General features: G+C 38.7%; 1 protein-coding gene across 7 annotated transcripts in view; it reads left to right on the forward strand.

The window, feature by feature from the left end:
- fbxo38 (F-box protein 38) overlaps nt 1–18,507 on the forward strand; it is a 49,817-nt gene that overhangs the window by 17,177 nt on the left and 14,133 nt on the right. For 6 of the 7 annotated variants that reach the window (XR_013888465.1, XM_080201611.1, XM_080201613.1 and 3 more), the window contains 7 exons: nt 55–185; nt 408–578; nt 2,626–2,768; nt 3,446–3,632; nt 4,802–4,915; nt 11,068–11,250; nt 12,306–13,070. Coding sequence is in view for 6 of the 7 variants with exons in the window: in XM_080201611.1 (XP_080057737.1) it covers nt 55–185; nt 408–578; nt 2,626–2,768; nt 3,446–3,632; nt 4,802–4,915; nt 11,068–11,250; nt 12,306–13,070 (1,694 nt within the window). In the remaining variant the exon portion in view is untranslated. The remainder of the gene's footprint in view (nt 1–54; nt 186–407; nt 579–2,625; nt 2,769–3,445; nt 3,633–4,801; nt 4,916–11,067; nt 11,251–12,305; nt 13,071–18,507) is intronic. The other variant, XM_080201615.1, reaches the window with a different exon arrangement.

Here is an 18,507-nt window from a genome sequence, read left to right on the forward strand (position 1 = left end):
AAGAGGTCAATAACTTTGCAAGAATTTTAAATTGTTTTGTTTTATTTGCTTTAGGTTACACGAAGTTCGTATTCAACCTTCGCTAACCAAAGATGGTGTTTTCTCGGCGCTAAAAATGGCGGAACTGGAATTTCCCCAGTTTGAAACCCTGCACCTTGGATATGTGGATGAATTTCTATTACAGTGTAAGGATCTGACATTGTTTCTTCTCCCTTCATTGGTGTGAGTCAGGACATGATTATGTTCCACCAATGGTAAATAATTCAGCTAAGTTTTAGTTGAATAACTAGCAGATGGCAATGATACTTGTATGGATTTCTCTTTATAGATTATTGAAATGATACAATATACTTGGAAGTAAAAATCTGAACTATGTTGACATATGATTTACTTTTGCTTATTTTCAGGTAAGATGACGAATGCTGAATTAGTGAAACATGGTTTGGCAGATGTGGTAGAGAATCCCGGTATCATTACAGACATTGGGATGAAAGCAGTAAATGAAGTATTTCCTTGCATCAAATACCTAGTTATTTATAACTGTCCCCATCTACATAATGCACATAATTGGATAACAGGTACAGCACTGATTTTAAAAAGTATTTTAGTTATGTGTCATCTATAAATTTTTCTTTTTGGATATGTTACTCAGATTACAACAGTCTGAACTTATTGCAGGCCGTGTATGTAATAAGGCCAGTATTAATCAGTTCAGTCATTTTTAACATATGTTCACAGTTGTATTTAAAATTGTATATCTCCAGACTCATGTCCAAAGATGTGCAAGTTAGGTTGATTGGCCATGCTAAGTAGGCCATGCTAAGTAACCTAAGTAGGTTAGAGGGACTAGTGGGTAAATATGTAGGGATATGGGAGTAGGGCCTGAGCGGGATTGTGGTGGGTGCAGACTTGATGGACTAAATGGCGGCCTCCTGCACTGTAGAGTATCTATGACCTTTAATCTAATTGAATAATCATTTGAAACTTTTTTCAGTGTAAGTTGATGAGATTCATAATTAAGGAAAACTTGCATTCCTGGTGCACTGTAATATCTTGAACGTTACATCAAAAACATACACTGAATATTTTTTGAAGTGCAGTGACGTGCATTGGCAAATGTTTCATGATTGTAAATGAAGGAACATGACTTCCTCAGCTGTATTGTCTTGTAGGAATTCCTGTTTATGTAATTGTGTAATCTGCATACACAGATCAAAATTCAAACTACAGTAAGCAGTAATAAAAATGGTGCATAAATTGAAAGAAATGCCAAAAATAACCATTAAACTCTTGTTTCATCTGTCATCTCAGTCCATCTCTCTCCTGATCAATAATCTTTTCTTAATCCTTACTTCTGGGTTAGATGTGGCCAATCTGATTGCTCAGTTTATTTGGTACTTTAGCTGGGAGATACAAAGCCAAACAATGTGGCATTACATGTGGCCAGATTCAGGATGTCATTTTGCTTGTGGCATTACGGGGCAGAGACAACAGGCATTATATTGAGGTCACTAAGATTATAATAAAGATTTGTGAAATTGCTCAGAGGAGTAGCAGCCAGCAAATAACCTCAATAACTGTACGTAAGAACATTAGAAGTAGTGGGCTAGATGGCCCCTCAACCTGCTCCACCATTCAGTACAGTCATTACTGATTGAGTTTAACTCTATATTCTTTGATTTAGTGGGACCAAAAATCTGTTTATCTTGTCCTTAAGTATATCCAACCAAATCACTGGAGTCATCAAAGATGAGCTTTCTTTTTGTGCACATGCAGTCTGGTGGATTTATTTAGTTACCCAAAAGAAGCATACTCCATTGAATACCAGTAATATCAGAATTTGGAGCTCTCTTCAGATCTTGCCCTAAAATAGTTTAAAAAATGCATCTAATTTTCACTTGTCAGTTTGAAGAGAATAGTGTCATTGTATGTTTTAGGTTTAAGTTATCTCTCAGGAGTGAGAAAGAATTTCACAATGCCAAAGATATTTAGAATTTTTTTTCTAATTCAACACAAGTAAACACACCACACGCATTTAATATAAATTTAATGTGGTGTGTGTTTACTTGTGTTGAATTAGAATAAAACTCTAAATATCTCTGGCATTGTGAGACTCTTTCTCACTCATGAGAGATCTTGTTGCATGCCCCACCTTTGATGCATTTCCTGAAGATTGTTTCCCGAATTGCCTGCTGTTTGTAGTCAGTCAGCCCCTAAGTAGAATTAAAATGCAACAAATTGCTAATCTGAGAAGAGGAACATATCTTAAATACCAGTGTATCCTTAAGGAAGGCTCTTTTAAGACATCCCTCACCCTGTTGGTAGGACACAAAAAAGCTTGTCATTCACTCCTGATATTGAATTACCATCCTGTTTCAGTACAGTATTCCCTGTTTACGGCGTTGGAGATTGTGATCAATCTTCCAGTTATCTTTAAAACAAAATTAATTTTTAATTGTATAACTTGATGTACCAAGACATTTTCTTCTGTATACATACAAAGTACCATGAAATTTTTATTATTAGGCAGGAGGGATGCTCCAAGATCAAAAGACTCCTGCTTTAAAGTAAGATGAATTGAAATATGTTCTGAATATAATGTGATTTTGTTTCTTTGCTTTATAGACCATTCACGGTGGAGTCGATTGGTGGATCTTACACTTGTTCGTTGTCACGCAATCAAACTGGAGTCGTTTAGTCAGTTTGTAGAAATGTTGCCAAGCTTGGAGTTCATTTCATTGGATCAAATGTTCCGGGAACCTCCAAAGGTGAGCTTTGGATTGTGCTAAAAGCGAAATTTGTTGATAACATACAAATTACTGTCATAATTGTTGTAAACGTACATTTTCTTCTATTGTAAATCCTCACGTGTGCAAAAGAGAACTGATTTCCAAGCTAGCATATTGTAAATTTGAGAGTTGGATCTGCCACAGTTCTATCGGACCACCAATAGCTTTGTGAAGCTCCAGCATTCTTTTTGGTGGAATACTTGTGAAACAGTGATCCACTTTGGTGCATTTTTTTTTGCAGTGTGGGGAAAGAGAGTGAGCAAGAGAGAAGAAATTGTCACATCCAATTCCAAGATCATGAGTGTCAATAGCTTCTCTCCTTGGTCAGGCTATCTGAGTTCACAGGCATTTTTATTGTCAGGAAAAAGGAATTTGCCTATGGGTTGAAAAACTTGGACTTTCCTAAGATGTTTTCTGTTTTTGATATTAAGAGAGTAATGTTCAACTGTTTGTTATATTTTGTGCTGTGTTATAGCTACAGCATATGGTAGGAGAAAGATATTTTATTTTACAATGAATTATTATAACCAATGTATTGCAGTTGCTGGCAGATCTAAATTTTATTGATGCTTCTGCCAACTTCCTTACATTTCTCGTGCAACGAAAACTCTAGAATGACACTGGTAAAATCACTGTTTGCTTATCTATCACGTCAGGGCTGTGCTCGTGTAGGGCTGAGTGCTGGCACAGGAATTGGTGTTTCTTCTGCTCTCGTTAGCAATCAGAATTCCAACAATGATAATGATAACCAAAATAATCACGCCAATATCAATAATAACAATAATGAGGAAAATGATGCTCGACAAGAGAGAGCAGCGGCTGACCTTCCAAACCCAGTGAATGGTAAGTGTCTTTAAGGACATTAAAAATTCAGAACTCCTGTGTGATTAGATCTCAGTGTCATCCTTTAATTATCCATCCTGTCGCCTTTTAGATTTGCGCTGTGAAATCTACTTTAAAAATTGTTACTTAATCAGCTGAAAAAAAAAGTCCTCTTTCTATACAATGTTCAAACTGCTGGAGTCTTTATTTGTTGCTAAATGGAGATTCCTGCTAAAGATCAACTGGTCAAACAATTATTTAGAAGAAACTAAATGAAGAGCTTTGGGAGTTGTCTTAGACAAGTGAGCAAACTATAGTAATATGTTTGAAAATATTTTAGAAGTTGGCAAGAAATAAAATTGTTTCCCTAATACTGGTAAATTTGTACTGTGTTTTGTCCACACTGTTACTTCATTGAAAGTTTTGCAAAGTTTTTCTCCTTTTGCCTTCCTTCCCCTTCATGCCTAGTACTGCAAATTATGTGGAGATGCCGCAAATGACTGGCTCCTGCCACTGTTCCTTCACCTGATTTGTAAAATTAATAAGCAACTAGTGCAGTTTTTACTTTTCCCTTCTGTTAAAATTTAAATTGTTTATGAAGGAAGTTTGTTTTTGAAATATTATGGAATGAGTACATGCCCTATTGTTTCAGGGATGGCATATTAGCACCATCAGACCAGATTTATTGCAAACTGTCATTTAAATAAATGTATTTATTAAATACATTTATTTAAATGACTTTAATAAATAAGTGCATTTGATGTCACGGAATTTCAAGTATTACAGTAGAGTCTTATTCATGATGCTTGTGGACCATAGAATCATAGAAACCCTACAGTGCAGAAAGAGGCCATTTGGCCCATCAAGTCAGCACCGACCACAATCCCACCCAGGCCCTTCCCCATATCCCTACGTATTTATCCACTAATCTCTCTAACCTTCTCAGGATACTAAGGGGCAATTTTAGCATGACCAATCAATCTATTCCGCACATCTTTGGACTGTGGGAGGAAACTGGAGCACCCAGAGGAAACACATGCAAACACGAGGAGAATGTACAAACTCCACACAGACAGTGACCCAAGCTGGGAATTGAATCCAGTACTAACCACTGTGCTACCAGTGATGCAAGCTGTTAAGTCTAATCTTGCTTTTAGATATGATTATTTGTGGGCATTTTGCTTTTTCAGAACAAGGACTGCAAGAGGCAGTCCAAGAAAGTAGACCAAATGGTGCTGAATGCAATTCTGACCAGAGCAGTGGACATTCTGTGACACCTATGGATATAGATGAAGAACAAGCAGGTATAGCATGTGTGTGAATAAGTTGGTTATGTTTATGAAGTCTTGTCTTATCACTGTGGTGAGTTGCATCATCATGTCCCTGTAACTGCATTGTCTGTCCCAAGATGTTGCTGAATTTTAAAGTATGATCTTAAACAGTGCTGTTAGACAGAAAAGTTTATATTTATAAGGAAGCATAGTAGTAAAATAACTTTCTGATGACCCGTGTTCACTTGAAGGCTTTTTTAAACCAGGTTACTGGTAGTTGGGAAGAAATGCAATCAATAGATTAGTTCCTTTGTTTTGCTCATTTTTGGAATGTGAGCATCACTAGCAAGGTCAACGTTTACTGTCCATTCGTTGCCCTTGAGAAGGTAATGATGGAAAATGCAGTCTGTGTGCTATTGGTGCTAGGAAGGGAATTCTAAAATTTTAACCCATTGATGAAGGAATGTATGTCCAAGTTGGGGTAGTGCGTGACTTGGTGGTGTACCCATGAACCTACTGCATTTGTCCTAAATCGTGGAGATTGAGTTTCAGATTTGCTGCCAAAAAAGCCTTAGTGATTCTTGTAGTGCACCTGCAAACAGTTACTCTACAGAAATTGTGTAGCCAATTGTTTAAACACTGATTGTTTAAATCAGTGGATGGAGTATCTTTCAAACAGGTCTTTTGTCCTGAATAATGTTGTGATGGAACTTTACCCATTTATATTTGCTGCCTTCTGATGACTGAAGATGTAAAAACAATTAAACATAAATATGCAATTTACTTTGGTCATGACTAATTATTAGATATGCTACAATGTCTCAGCAAGCACAAAACGAAAGTTGTAGATTTCAGATAGAATCATTGAATCCAGCAGTGCAGAAGGTGACCACTCGGCCCATTGAGATTACACCAACCACAATACTACCCAGGCCTTTTTTCCCATAACCCCATGCATTTACTCTAGCTAGAACCGCTGACACATGAGGCAATTTAGCATGCCAATCCACCTAACCTGCACATCTTTGGACTGTGGGAGGAAACCGGAGGACACGGAGGAAACCCACACAGACATAGGGAGAATGTGCAAACTCCACACAGACAGTGACCCAAGCCAGGAATCGAACCTGGTCCCTGGCGTTGACGTGGCAGTGCCAACCACTGTGCCATCATGGTAACGCAGTGATAGCATAGTGAGGATATCTTGGGATTTCTAACAGCCATTACGTAGTGTTGTACACTACATGGTGTAACTAACATTAAAAATATAACTGCTGAGGCTAGTGTAGTTTAAAAAAAATCACAAAATAGAAAGGCTGGAAGAATAGGGATTAGAGTTTGAATTGTATGTTTGAAACAAACGGAGACAATAAAGGATGATTTTGTTTTGATTGCAATTCAGTTGTTGTTGCTGCTGCAACAACTCTATTTGTTTTAACTCAGCAGATGTTATTGCCACATTTGGCAAATGAATTCTGCTTGAGTAGTTATTTTGACTCAAAGTTGACGTTGAAGTAAGGCTGACCTCAAAAACAACTGCCAGGGTGAAATGACTGTTGATTACTTTGATAAGGGAAGTGAAGCTAAGTGGAGTAAATGAATTTTGATTACGTATGAATGTTCACCTTGTTTTGTTAAATGGTTACTTTTTTAATCTTTGGATTTTTGAAAAATGAGAATATGTAGTTCATATAATAGTTTGTTGTGTCTCTGCTGTGCTTTTGTGCAGATAGATATAAGGAACTATGAATTAACTTCTGCAAAGATAATATGTTTTGTTGGTTATGGAAATGATTGTTACTGAACAGAACCTATCTGCGGCAGACCTGAATTTTTAACAAAGTGACGGTGTAGCTTTTAAATATTGAGACTTTTTGAAAAAAAAAGTATTTAAAAACCAAAATTGTAGCACTAATTTTGTCAGTTTGACTCCCTGTCCATCAATGTCCAAAATACTGTAAAATGTGACAATGAGAGAATAAGTTGAGTGTTTTTTAAAATATCCTTAAAGTGGACATTCCCAATGAGTACTAAACAAAGGATTGCCAAACCTACAAAAAATTAATAGGTAGCACTTGAAGCATTTTATATACTTTTGACTACCTACTTTAGAAAAGATATGAAAAAGGTACAGAAGACATTCACAAGGACTATACCTACAATGGCTTGAAGTGCTTCAGATACGAAGGGAAAGTATAGGATCTGGGACATCTTTGTCTGAGCAGTGAAGGATAAATGTTAACCAGAACTCCAGGATAATATCCCTGCTCTTGTAAATTGCCATGGCATCATTTAATCCATCAAAAACAGCAGAGGGAAATATAGCTCAATTGGCCTGAATTTGCTGTCAGATTAATGAAACTAATGATGTTCACTGTCATGTATGCGTAAATGGTGGAGCAATTTCAGGTGAGGAACAGATGTGTGCCTACTCAGAAGTTGCTGTCCAAGTTGCCCTGCCCTACTCACTTTACCAAAATGATATTTTATTGTCTGCTTCACAATTGCCACACACTGAATACTAAAGTTGTTCTTTTTTATGGTAGCAATGAACTAAAGCCACCTTCTAATTAATTTTTCTCTGATTTTCCTTTGTCATTTTCTCTCTCTCTCTATGTGCCTGATTTGACATTAATTTCTCACTATTTTTGGTCTTTGTGTTTAGTTCTTAATTCTGTAATCTTATTCGTAGGAGGGTATCCTGGTATTCACTTGGGTTCCAAGTGCTCCATTTTTCTCCCCTGGCATCCTTATAACCTCGTCCTTCTAGCAACTTCATGGGCAAAATTTCTTTGAGCTGAAGGATTCAAGGAAAAGGCAAATGCTGTTAAATGCCCTGCTACAAAAAATTCTGGCCCATTATTTCATTGAAGTGATAGAACTTCTGAATTATCTCATTACTACATTGAAGTGTCTGTGGAATAGAGCTTAAATCCACAACTTTCTGACTCGAATGAGTTTGCTGAGGATAAACGGATTGAATTGAACTCAATCGTACTCTACTGCACTGCACCACTTGCACTTGTTTATGTTTAATGAGGATTCTGATCTTCCTGAACCATGTGCAAAATGATACAACGTGCTAGTAAGCAATCCATTCCCCAGGCCCCCACCCACATTGCTGCAGTGCAGTCTACCCAAAAAGTGTATTAGTATATACAGAGCCAAATGTTGCTTTCTCAACTGGTGATCTTTGAGAAGGTTTATAGGGATCAATCAAAAATAATCAAAGACATGATGTTTTCCATTTACAAATGAGGATCTATCTTTGTCCCAAAATCAGTTGCACCAGGCTAGTCCAACTCATGGCTCAGAGACCACGAATCCAGCCTTTGGACACTCTGTTTGAGCTATGGGTAAGTTTGAAGATTCTACAAGGAGCTGCTTCCCCAATCGTAGGCTGTTTCTCTCCCACATTTTCTGCTGATAAAACTCACTGGCAAGCCTATCAGCAGCACGTTTGGGAGAGAGACAATCTGATTGGAGGTGCAGATGGTAGTGTGAAGATGAATGACTTCTTCGTTTTCATAGAACATAAAAATAAGAACATATTAAGAACATAAGAAATAGGAGCAGGAGTAGGCCATCCAGCCCTTCGAGCCTGCCCCGCCATTCAATAAGATCATGGCTGATCTGTCGCTGCTCAGTTCCACTTTCCCGCCCTCTCCCCATAACCCTTAATCCCCTCTCCTATCAAAAACCCATCAACCCGCGTCTTAAAAATATTTAGCGAGGCAGCCTCCACCACTTCAACGGGCAGAGAATTCCAGAGATTCACCACCCTTTGAGTGAAGAAGTTCCTCCTCAACTCCGTTCTAAACCGCCCCCCTTTTATCTTGAGGCTGTGCCCCCTAGTCCTATTGTCTTTTTTGAGCGGGAAGAGTCTTTCCACCTCTATCCTACCCATCCCATTCATCATCTTATACGTCTCAATGAGATCTCCTCTCATTCTTCTAAACTCTAACGAGTACAAGCCCAGTTTATTCAGCCTCTCCTCATAGCTCAACCCCCTCAACTCCGGTATCAGCCTAGTAAACCTCCTCTGCACTCCCTCCAAGGCCAAAATATCTTTGCGCAGGTGCGGCGCCCAAAAATGCACACAGTACTCCAGTTGCGGCCTCACCAATGCCCTATACAGCTGCAGCAAGACCTCCCTACTTTTATATTCAATCCCCCTCGCTATGAAGGCCAGCATCCCATTCGCCTTCCTGACCACCTGCTGCACCTGCAAGCTGGGTTTTTGCGACTCATGCACAAGGACCCCGAGGTCCCTCTGCACTGTCGCCTGCTGCAGTTTTTCGCCTCGTAAGTAATAGTCCTTCCTACCATTATTCCTACCAAAGTGGACCACCTCACACTTGCCAACATTAAATTCCATTTGCCATTTCCTGGCCCATTCGCCCAGCCTATCTAGATCCTTCTGCAGACTCTCAACACCCTCCGCACAATTTGCCGTTCCCCCAATCTTGGTGTCATCAGCAAATTTCGACACTCTACACTCGGTTCCCTCCTCCAGATCATCTATATAAATGGTAAAAAGCTGAGGCCCCAGCACCGACCCCTGGGGCACTCCACTAGTCACCATCCGCCAATCCGAATAGCACCCGTTGACCCCCACTCTCTGCCTCCTATTTGACAACCAATCCTCTATCCACGCTAACACCCTACCCCCAACTCCATGTCCCTCGACCTTCTGCAATAACCTCTTGTGAGGCACTTTGTCAAACGCCTTCTGAAAATCTAGAAAGACCACATCCACCGGCTCTCCTCTATCCACCGCCCTAGACACATCCTCATAGAACTCCAGTAAATTTGTCAGACACGACTTCCCTTTAATGAAACCGTGCTGCGTCTGCTCTATCAAGCAATTCCCTTCAAGATGCTTTGCAATTTCCTCCTTAATGACAGATTCTAACATTTTACCTACCACAGACGTTAAACTAACCGGCCTATAATTCCCCGCCTTTTGCCTGGCACCCTTCTTAAACAACGGCGTAACATTAGCCGTTTTCCAATCATCCGGCACTTCCCCGGAATCCAGCGACGTTTGGAAAATAACCACCAAGGCATCCACTATCACCTCCGCCATTTCTTTCAGAACCCTCGGATGCATTCCATCCGGTCCTGAGGACTTGTCCACAATTAGCCCCTCCAGTCTGTCGAGCACCGCCTTTCTAGTAACAGTAATGTCATTAAGACCCTCCAGTCCTACCACCTTTCCATCGCTAACACCCGGCAAATTATTCACGTCCTCCTCCGTGAAGACAGAAACAAAAAAGTTATTCAATACCTTAGCCATATCCCCATCCCCTACCACTAGGTCCCCTTTCTCATCCTCTAAAGGACTAACATTCACCCTAGCCAGCCTCTTCCTTTTTATATATTTATAAGAACTCTTGCTATCCTTTTTTATATTAAGCGCTAGCCCAGCTTCATAGTTTCTCCTACCCTTCCTTATCAACTTCTTTGTCAATCTTTGTAGCACACAATCTCTCTGCCTTTGGCAGTGCCCTCTTTCTTTTGTCCTCCTGCATAATCTCAAGATGGTGCCAGAAGTTAACCATGAGAATCAGCAGTGTCTGCCAAGTTCTCTGCCCACCCAGAAACTTCATTCATGACTCCTTTAAATCTTAACCTACATTTGCTCCTGGCCCAGCAATGCCTAAAATCTAATTACAATCCTTGTTTTCAAATACCTCCAAGTTTCTCATCCTTCCCTATCATTGTAATCAGCTCCTTTATTACAAGTCTCCAATCTCTGCACTTCTCCAATTCTAATTACTTGCGCATCTGAATTTTAATCCACTGGTACTGGCTCTGCCTTCAGCTCCTTTGATCCTCAACTATGGAATTCCCACCATAAATCTGTGTCTCTACCTCACTGCTCTTTTAAGACAAACACTTTGACCAAGCTTTTGGTCACTTATTTTAATATGTGGTTCAGTGACAAATGTAATTTGATGATGCGTGAGATGATTTAGACCCTTTAAAGGTATAACGTAAATGCAAGTTTTTGCACTCTAAAGTGAATTTGTCTGTAAAACACTTTGAGAAGTGTGGTTAAGGTGCCTTCTGAGTGATAAGTTTTTTTCTGTTCTGAATGCTGACATGTTTGCAGATTTGGGTCTAGACATTTTGCATTTGGTTTGTATTACTTCTGTTGAGAGAAATATCTAATATTTTAGGACCAAGTGGACTTCAGCCAACTGTGAAAGTAAAACCAGTGATGGTACATGATTCAGATAGTGAAGACGAGGATGAATATAACATGGATACTTCTGGGAATCAGAATGGAAATGAAACTGGAGATAATTATTCAGATGGTGAGGAAAAAAAGAAAACTACAGCTATACTTTGTGAAAGTTCTGGTGAGTGCTACAGTTCTGCACAATGATGCACAGAGCACTACGGATGCCTATGTTAAATTTTACTTATTTCCAAAGTATTTGATTTTAAACATCAAGCTGTTAGGCAATTGAAAATTGACCGGACTCTTCAACTTGTGAAACTATGCCAAGCAAAAGCGAGTAATCCATTTTGTACACATTCTGGGATAAGTGACAAAATATATTAAAAGGTGGAACACAATTCTAATCAGAATGTGATTCATTAGTAACAACTGTATATTGATTCATTTTTTTCATGCATCTGAACAGGATAACCTCTTTGTAATAAAGAAAATCTAGTAACTTGAAGTGAAAATCTGCTCATTTATATTGGGTCAGTAAAATACATAATAGAAAACTGATGTTTCCACCTGGCCTTTTGTACATTAAGCTCCCACCCACAAACATTTTCTCAATACATTAAAATCCAATCTTAAAACCGTAAGACATAGCAGAAGTGAGCCATTCGGCCCATTGACTTTGCTCTGCCATTCAGTGAGATCATGACTGATCTGATGTGACAATCCTCAAGTCTTCTCTTTTGACTAATTATCTGATAGTGGTCACTCGGAGAACATTTCTAGAAATACTCTGCCAGCCACACACACACACACACACACACACGTTTTAGCAAGATAAGAAGATCTTTTTGATTGACAATTGAATTTAATACGCACTCTAAAAATCTGGCTAGAGATTCATCTGTCACAGCTTTTCATCTTGCCTGTAAATACTATTCATTGTGATACTTCTTTCCAAATTTATTTTCCCACCTTTTTCCCAAAGCATGTTTGGAGGTTTTTGTATTGTATTTTAGTGCATGTCTTTCAGTTGATTTTTTTTTGTAATATAGCTTCCATTTATTTTGTTCTTCCTCTCAACTGCATTGGATATCAGCTTGTTTTGGTCTATAATATTGAAAAAATAACATTTTATAATCTATATTTTTAATATACATGGTTTGGAACAGTTCTGACATGATGCTCAAGTAATTCAATTGTTTCATAATGTTAAACTAATACTATTTTATTTCACAGGCATTTGTGGTAAAGGCAAGGCCCCACTACGGAAGAAGAGCCCAGTTAATCAATCAGGTCTGCTAGCACCATCGCAAGTGGAGGAAAGCAGTTGTGAGAAAGGCTGTCAGGTGACCAGTGAACAAATAAAGGCTGATATGAAAGCAGCTAGTGATGTCCCAGAGAGGAACAGGAACAAAGATGTTTCTTCTGGAACTGGAACCTGTTCTGCTCCTTCAAGAACAACCAATTCAAACACTGTTCCATCTCCTCAGTATATAGAATCTAATAGGACAGCTGCTGTGAATGGAGGGTGCAGACATTGTAATACAGCATATTCATCACATTCTGGTAGTGGAATTCATGCCTGCTCATGTATTTCACATACAATTGGAGACTCTTCAGACAGTAATGAGGGAAACTCGAATAGTTCAGTTCATACTGGCTGCATATGCAACACCTCTCAGGTAAATGAAAGCAGGACAGGTGAATGCTGTGAAGCAGATAAGCCTTCCACAAGCAGGGCATCTGGTAACTGTGATGTAAATGGACACTGCAACACAGATTCAACTGCATCAGAATTTCCACAAAGGAAATCTTCCACTTATGCACAGGGACAACTAAATGTTGAAAATGGGAGGACTAGCAGCAATGATGCTAGAGATGCAGAGAATTCTGATCATCATTTCATTTGCTCTAAAGGAGCCCAGCACGAAGGCTATCCACGCAGACCTGTGACAAGAGCGAGTAGCAAATATAGCCAGGTCCCATTAATCACTGAGCCAGGTAAGAAACATGTGTGAGTGTAAATATTTTGCAATAAGTAATACTGAATAATACATACTGTAATGTATTAAGTGCAAGGTAAATATGAAAGTAAGTTATTAGACGTTGGTACATAAACAAAATTGCACTCCATCGATGTCCATTACCAAATGGAAAAATATTTGTTTTCACTATTCAGAGTACAAATAATGTAACGCTAATGTCAGGAAGGCCAATCAACTGTTTTTACATCTTTGATATTTGATTAAAAATCAGAGTAGGTTATTTATAAAGCCTTGCAATATTTTGTTAGATGACATTTAGAACATAATGTAGCTCAGAACATCCTGCTTTCAACAGTAAATTATATGTTGGAAAAGTACAATAAAAGGAAAACAAAGCGTTCATGAAGCATAAAGTTTTGATGGGATGCTGAGTTTCACTGGAAAAAATATGGAAATGGGACATGAATCCATTGATCAGTAGGTTGCTAGAGGTGGTGGTACATTTATTTTAATTGATTGTGGACTATCAAATTAATAAGGCTCAAAAGATGAGAGATTAGAAAAACATTGTAATACCTCCATTCCAAAATTGTACTGTGGAAACAAGATGTGTATTTGCTTCAGTACATTTGATGATTATATCCATTAATTCATATTCTGTATAATTCTTTTAGTATATTCAAGTCCCTACCAATATTGATATTTCTGTGGTAAATTACCATGATAGGTCACCAAAACCACAGAAGCATAAACATGGGATTCGATTATTAAACGTGTCATTGAACATTGGTTCTTTTGCTGAACTGGACTGTGGCAATTACATTTTTGAAATGTAACTGAAATGGTTTGCAATAATATAGATTGCAATGTTCGATCCATTTCCAAAGCCTTTTGCCCAGTTACCACTGATTCTTTCGAGATTTTCAAAAATTTTGGAATTATTTAAATTTTCCTCAATTTACAAACCTAATCTAGGCAAATTATGCCTGTCTTTTGGAAGGAACAATTTTTGCACATTTGCTACTTTGTAGAAGCATAGTTGTTGACCTATTGTGCCTTTATATTCCTATGATTGAAAGAAGATGATCCGTGTATTTTTGTTTTCCTTAGTGAATGTGCTTTAATGAAACTATCAATAAGGTGACATTAAATGGCCTTTAGAATTATCGCATTTAATGAGCTAATCTGGGAATTAATTTGCCAATTCTTTGTGCAAAACCTCAATGTTTGCAGAAAACAATTAAGGAAAAGGCTCAGAAGGATTCTGGAATAATAGCTACTTTGTTTTTTTCAGCTGTCCCATTTCTCATCGCGAGAAAGCAATACTGAAACGGGAGTGCAATAGAATTGATAAGCAGTACTAAATGAAAAGAAACATACTTTTGCTCCATCAGTCCTCATTTTAATCCAGGCTGTTTTGTTGAGGGAAAATTGGATCATTGCCCTGCGAGTAGATTTTGCATTTCTCATGGTTGGGCGAAGGACAGCATTGACTTTGCAACTTAGAATTTGTCAGGAATGGGGATAATGAAATACTACCTCTTTGTCATTGACGTAGAATGGGGACAGACCTGTGCATTTTTCCTTCCAAGGCTGATGTATCTATTTCAACCAAGTCATTTACCGCAGAAAATAAGAATTCATTTCATAAATCAACAGTTCCCAAGTATGACGTTTCATCAGCTAAATTTAGCTCCTGACTTGCTTGGGCTTTCTGCTGGACACTTGTGCCCAGTGAGGTGAGACAAGCCAAGCAATGTTGCCTGGCTGTACTTTGGCTTGGGCTTGATTGTCATACTGACAGTCTGCTCCTCAGCCCCTTGTTGAAGGATAATAGTGCACTCCAGAATTTTCTGATCTGTCAAAAGAGGCATTCAAGCAAAGGTTTATGTGGTGTCAAACTGAAACCCTACTTGAATTAAAATGAAAACATAATGTTAGATATTATAACGGATCGATCATCTGAAAAATAAAGCAAGGTCCATGTTTTGGTGAAAAACATTAACTTTTTTCCGTATCAGTGGCTTGCTTTCCTTTAATTTTAGTTATTTTGTTTTAGTTGTGCAGCATTTTGTTTTCAGTTTTCACCCACATATACCATGTGGCAGTCCTTCAGCCTGTAGCTAGATCAGCGAATCTTCTAATAAGCTTCGAATCCAGGGTGGCCAGATATTTGGCAAAAATTGTCAAAGCAGTTGGCAAACTGATTAATGAATGTTTCAACTAAGTTTTAGGTTATGATGTTTTTAAGTTTGAACATCTATAAATTTTAGAAATTGATTTCACTCTACCCCTGATAAGATATTGTTGGGAACCAGTTGTGCAATATGCATTTGCAGAGCTCCACTCACTGGCTTTTAAATGAAGGTTAAATTTTAATGAGTGATTAGGAGTGCCTGTGCTCTGCTGCATTGAAACAAGGTAAGAAGTCTCACAACACCAGGTTAGAGTCCAACCAGTTTATTTGACAGTAATCTCACAAGCTTTCGGAAACGGTGTTCTTTCATCAGGTGTGTGGAACCTTCTTACTGTGTTTACCCCAGTCCAACGCCGGCATCTCTACAGCTTTGAAACAATACGGATATGTTTTACGTTGCAGTCATTGTTTCTGTATCTTGCTGACAAGGACTGTCACATTTGTAGTGGCCTACAGTTATATCACACATAAGATTCCTATATTGCACTTAATGTTAAGCATTGGGAAAAAATGTTAGCATAATTTGAACATTGAATGTTTCTTAACTAGCCTGCGGTTTTTATAATACTATATCATGTTAACTTTGGTCTTAATCTATAGCAGTTAAATGGGTGGCACAGAGTATATAGGACCTTACACTGAACATCTTTTCCCTCTCAGATCCACTCTGCAATCTTTTTAAACTTGCTTTACCTGGAATTGTTAAAAAATAATGACTTGCCACCTCCCCCTTCACACCCCCAAATCTAAAATGTCTAACTATTGGGAGAGAATTTTGCAGAGGTTTCATCCAGGGTTGCAAAATTCTTCCCAAAATAGGGCAAGTAATTTACAACCTGGCAGAATCTGAACAACGAAAGTGTGATTCTGCCAGGTTGGAATGCAGACTTACTACATATCTAAGTGTTGTATAAATGCACATTTAATTTAGTTTATGGTATACTTACAGCATTAGCTTCCAATATACAGGAGGCACAAATAGCGAATGTGGACATACTTGGCAGAGTTGCGAAACTTCAAGTTAAAATGCATTTAGTGAAGCATTTTTTTCAGTTTATGGTTAACCTACAAGTGGTTTATCTTGTTGGGCTTAAAAGTGGAAAATGTGCTGTATTACTCATTGCTAATAATACTGAAATTTAAAAGCTTTGGCATATAAAAAAGGACTGATATAAAAATTGTAAATGTGCTAATTGCACAGTTGGCAGATGATTTCTTATGACCCTTTGTTTCCTATGAAAGTACTAAATGTTGCCAGGTGCAGTCTTTCCTCTGAAGCCTTTTATATCTTATTACCAAAGCGAGTTCTGGTGCTGCTTGTCGCAACGTGTACCCAGATTGTTGAGTGAGGGGCTAAACTCTGATCAATATGCTACTTTTATTTTGTTTGGATTTCAGTGTTGTTGACAGTCATGTTTTTCAGTCTGAATACTGTTAATGCATGAAAAAATCAATAGAGATTCAGGTGTCTGAAGCTTGTCTGCATTGTTGTAACTCGCTGGGGTGCCAATCAAGTGGGCTGCTTTGCCCTGGACGGTGGTGAGGGATGTTTTAGCAGCACTGTGGACTACAGGCGTGCAGAGGAAAGTGGACAGTATTCTATCACACCCCTGTTTTGTGCCTTGTAGATAGTGGACAGGCTTTTGGGAGTCACGAGGTGAGTTATTCGCTGTAAAATTCCAGTTGCTGAGCCACATCGTTTATGTGGCTGGTCCAATTCAGTTTCTAGTCAATGTTAATTCAGTAAGAAGTCTCACAACACCAGGTTAATGTCCAATAGGTTTATTTGGTAGCAAAAGCCACCAGCTTTTGGAGCGCTTGCTGCTGCTCCGTCAGGTGAGTGGGAGTTCTGTTCACAAATAGGGCATATAAAGACACACACTCAATTTACAAAATAATGGTTGGAATGCTAGTCTTTACAGGTAATCAAGTCTTAAAGATACAAACAATGTTAGTGAGAGAGCATTAAGCACAGCTTAAAGAGTGTTCTGTGTATTGTCTCCAGACAGGACAGCAAGATTTTGCAAGCCCAGGCAAGTCATGGGGGTTACAGATAGTATGACGTGAACCCAAGAGCAGTGAGCACTCCAAAAGCTAGTGGCTTTTGCTACCAAATAAACTTATTGAACTTTAACCTGGTGTTGTGAGACTTCTTACTGTGTTTATCCCAGTCCAATGCCAGCATCTCCACATCAGTGTTAATTCCCCAGGAGGTTGGAAGAAAGGGATTCAGCAATGGTAATGCCATGGAGAGGTGGTAGCTTTGTTCTTGTTGGAGATGGTCATTGCCTGGCACTTACATGGCCTGAATGTTACTTGCCACCTATTAGCCCAAGTCTGAATGTTGTCCAGGTCTTGCTGGACATATAAACATGGACTGCCTCAGTATCTGAGGAGACACAAATGGTGCTGAACATGTGCAAGTATCCACACTTAAGATCTTATGGAGGGAATTTCATTAATGAAATGATAGAATACTAGGTCCAACTATCTTCAATCCTGAGAACTCCTACGGTGATGTCTTGGAACTGAGATGATTGCTCTACAACAATTACAACCAACCTCCTTTGTGTTCAGTATGACTCCAATAAGCGGGGGACTTTTCTCCTGATTCCAGTTCTCTTCAGTTTTGCTGGTGCTCCTTAATACCACACTTGGTCAAATGCTACCTTGATGTTAAGGGCTGCCAATGTCGCCTCACCTCTGGAGTTCAGCTCTTTGTCCATGTTTGGACCAGGGCTGTAAAGATACCAAGTATTCTGAATGGCCTTAGTGAATCTTAAACTGAGCAGGTTATTGCAGAGTTAGTGCCACCATTGGCGGCCCCTTCCGCCAACTTCCCTTCACTGCTGATGATTAAGGTTAGATTAATGGAATGGTAATTGGCCAGGTTGGTTTTCTCCTGTTTTCTTCTCCTGACCATTTCACACTTAGGAAATTTTCCATATTGTCAGGTAGATGTCAGTATTTTCAGCTGTACTGGAATAGTGTGGGCATGTCAGTTTTGGGGCACGTGTGTTCAGTATCATTGCTGGGATGTTGAGATTTGCTGTGGCACAAAGAATTGAAACTGAACATTTTATTGGTGGAAGCAGATGCTTCCTTGTTTTGATGTATGAAGAAGATCTTTTAAAGATTTAATTCAGAAACCTGAAAATTGGATTAACCAAGTATAGATTAAGTGATATCATGGTTTGATACCTTTGGTTTGCCTTGATTCTGTTTTTGAAGTTTCTCCAAAATGCAGTATCATTAC

Source organism: Carcharhinus amblyrhynchos, chromosome 13 (genome assembly GCF_965287045.1).
Source record: "Carcharhinus amblyrhynchos chromosome 13, sCarAmb.v2.hapA, whole genome shotgun sequence".
In the NCBI taxonomy this organism is placed as follows: Eukaryota; Metazoa; Chordata; class Chondrichthyes; order Carcharhiniformes; family Carcharhinidae; genus Carcharhinus; species Carcharhinus amblyrhynchos.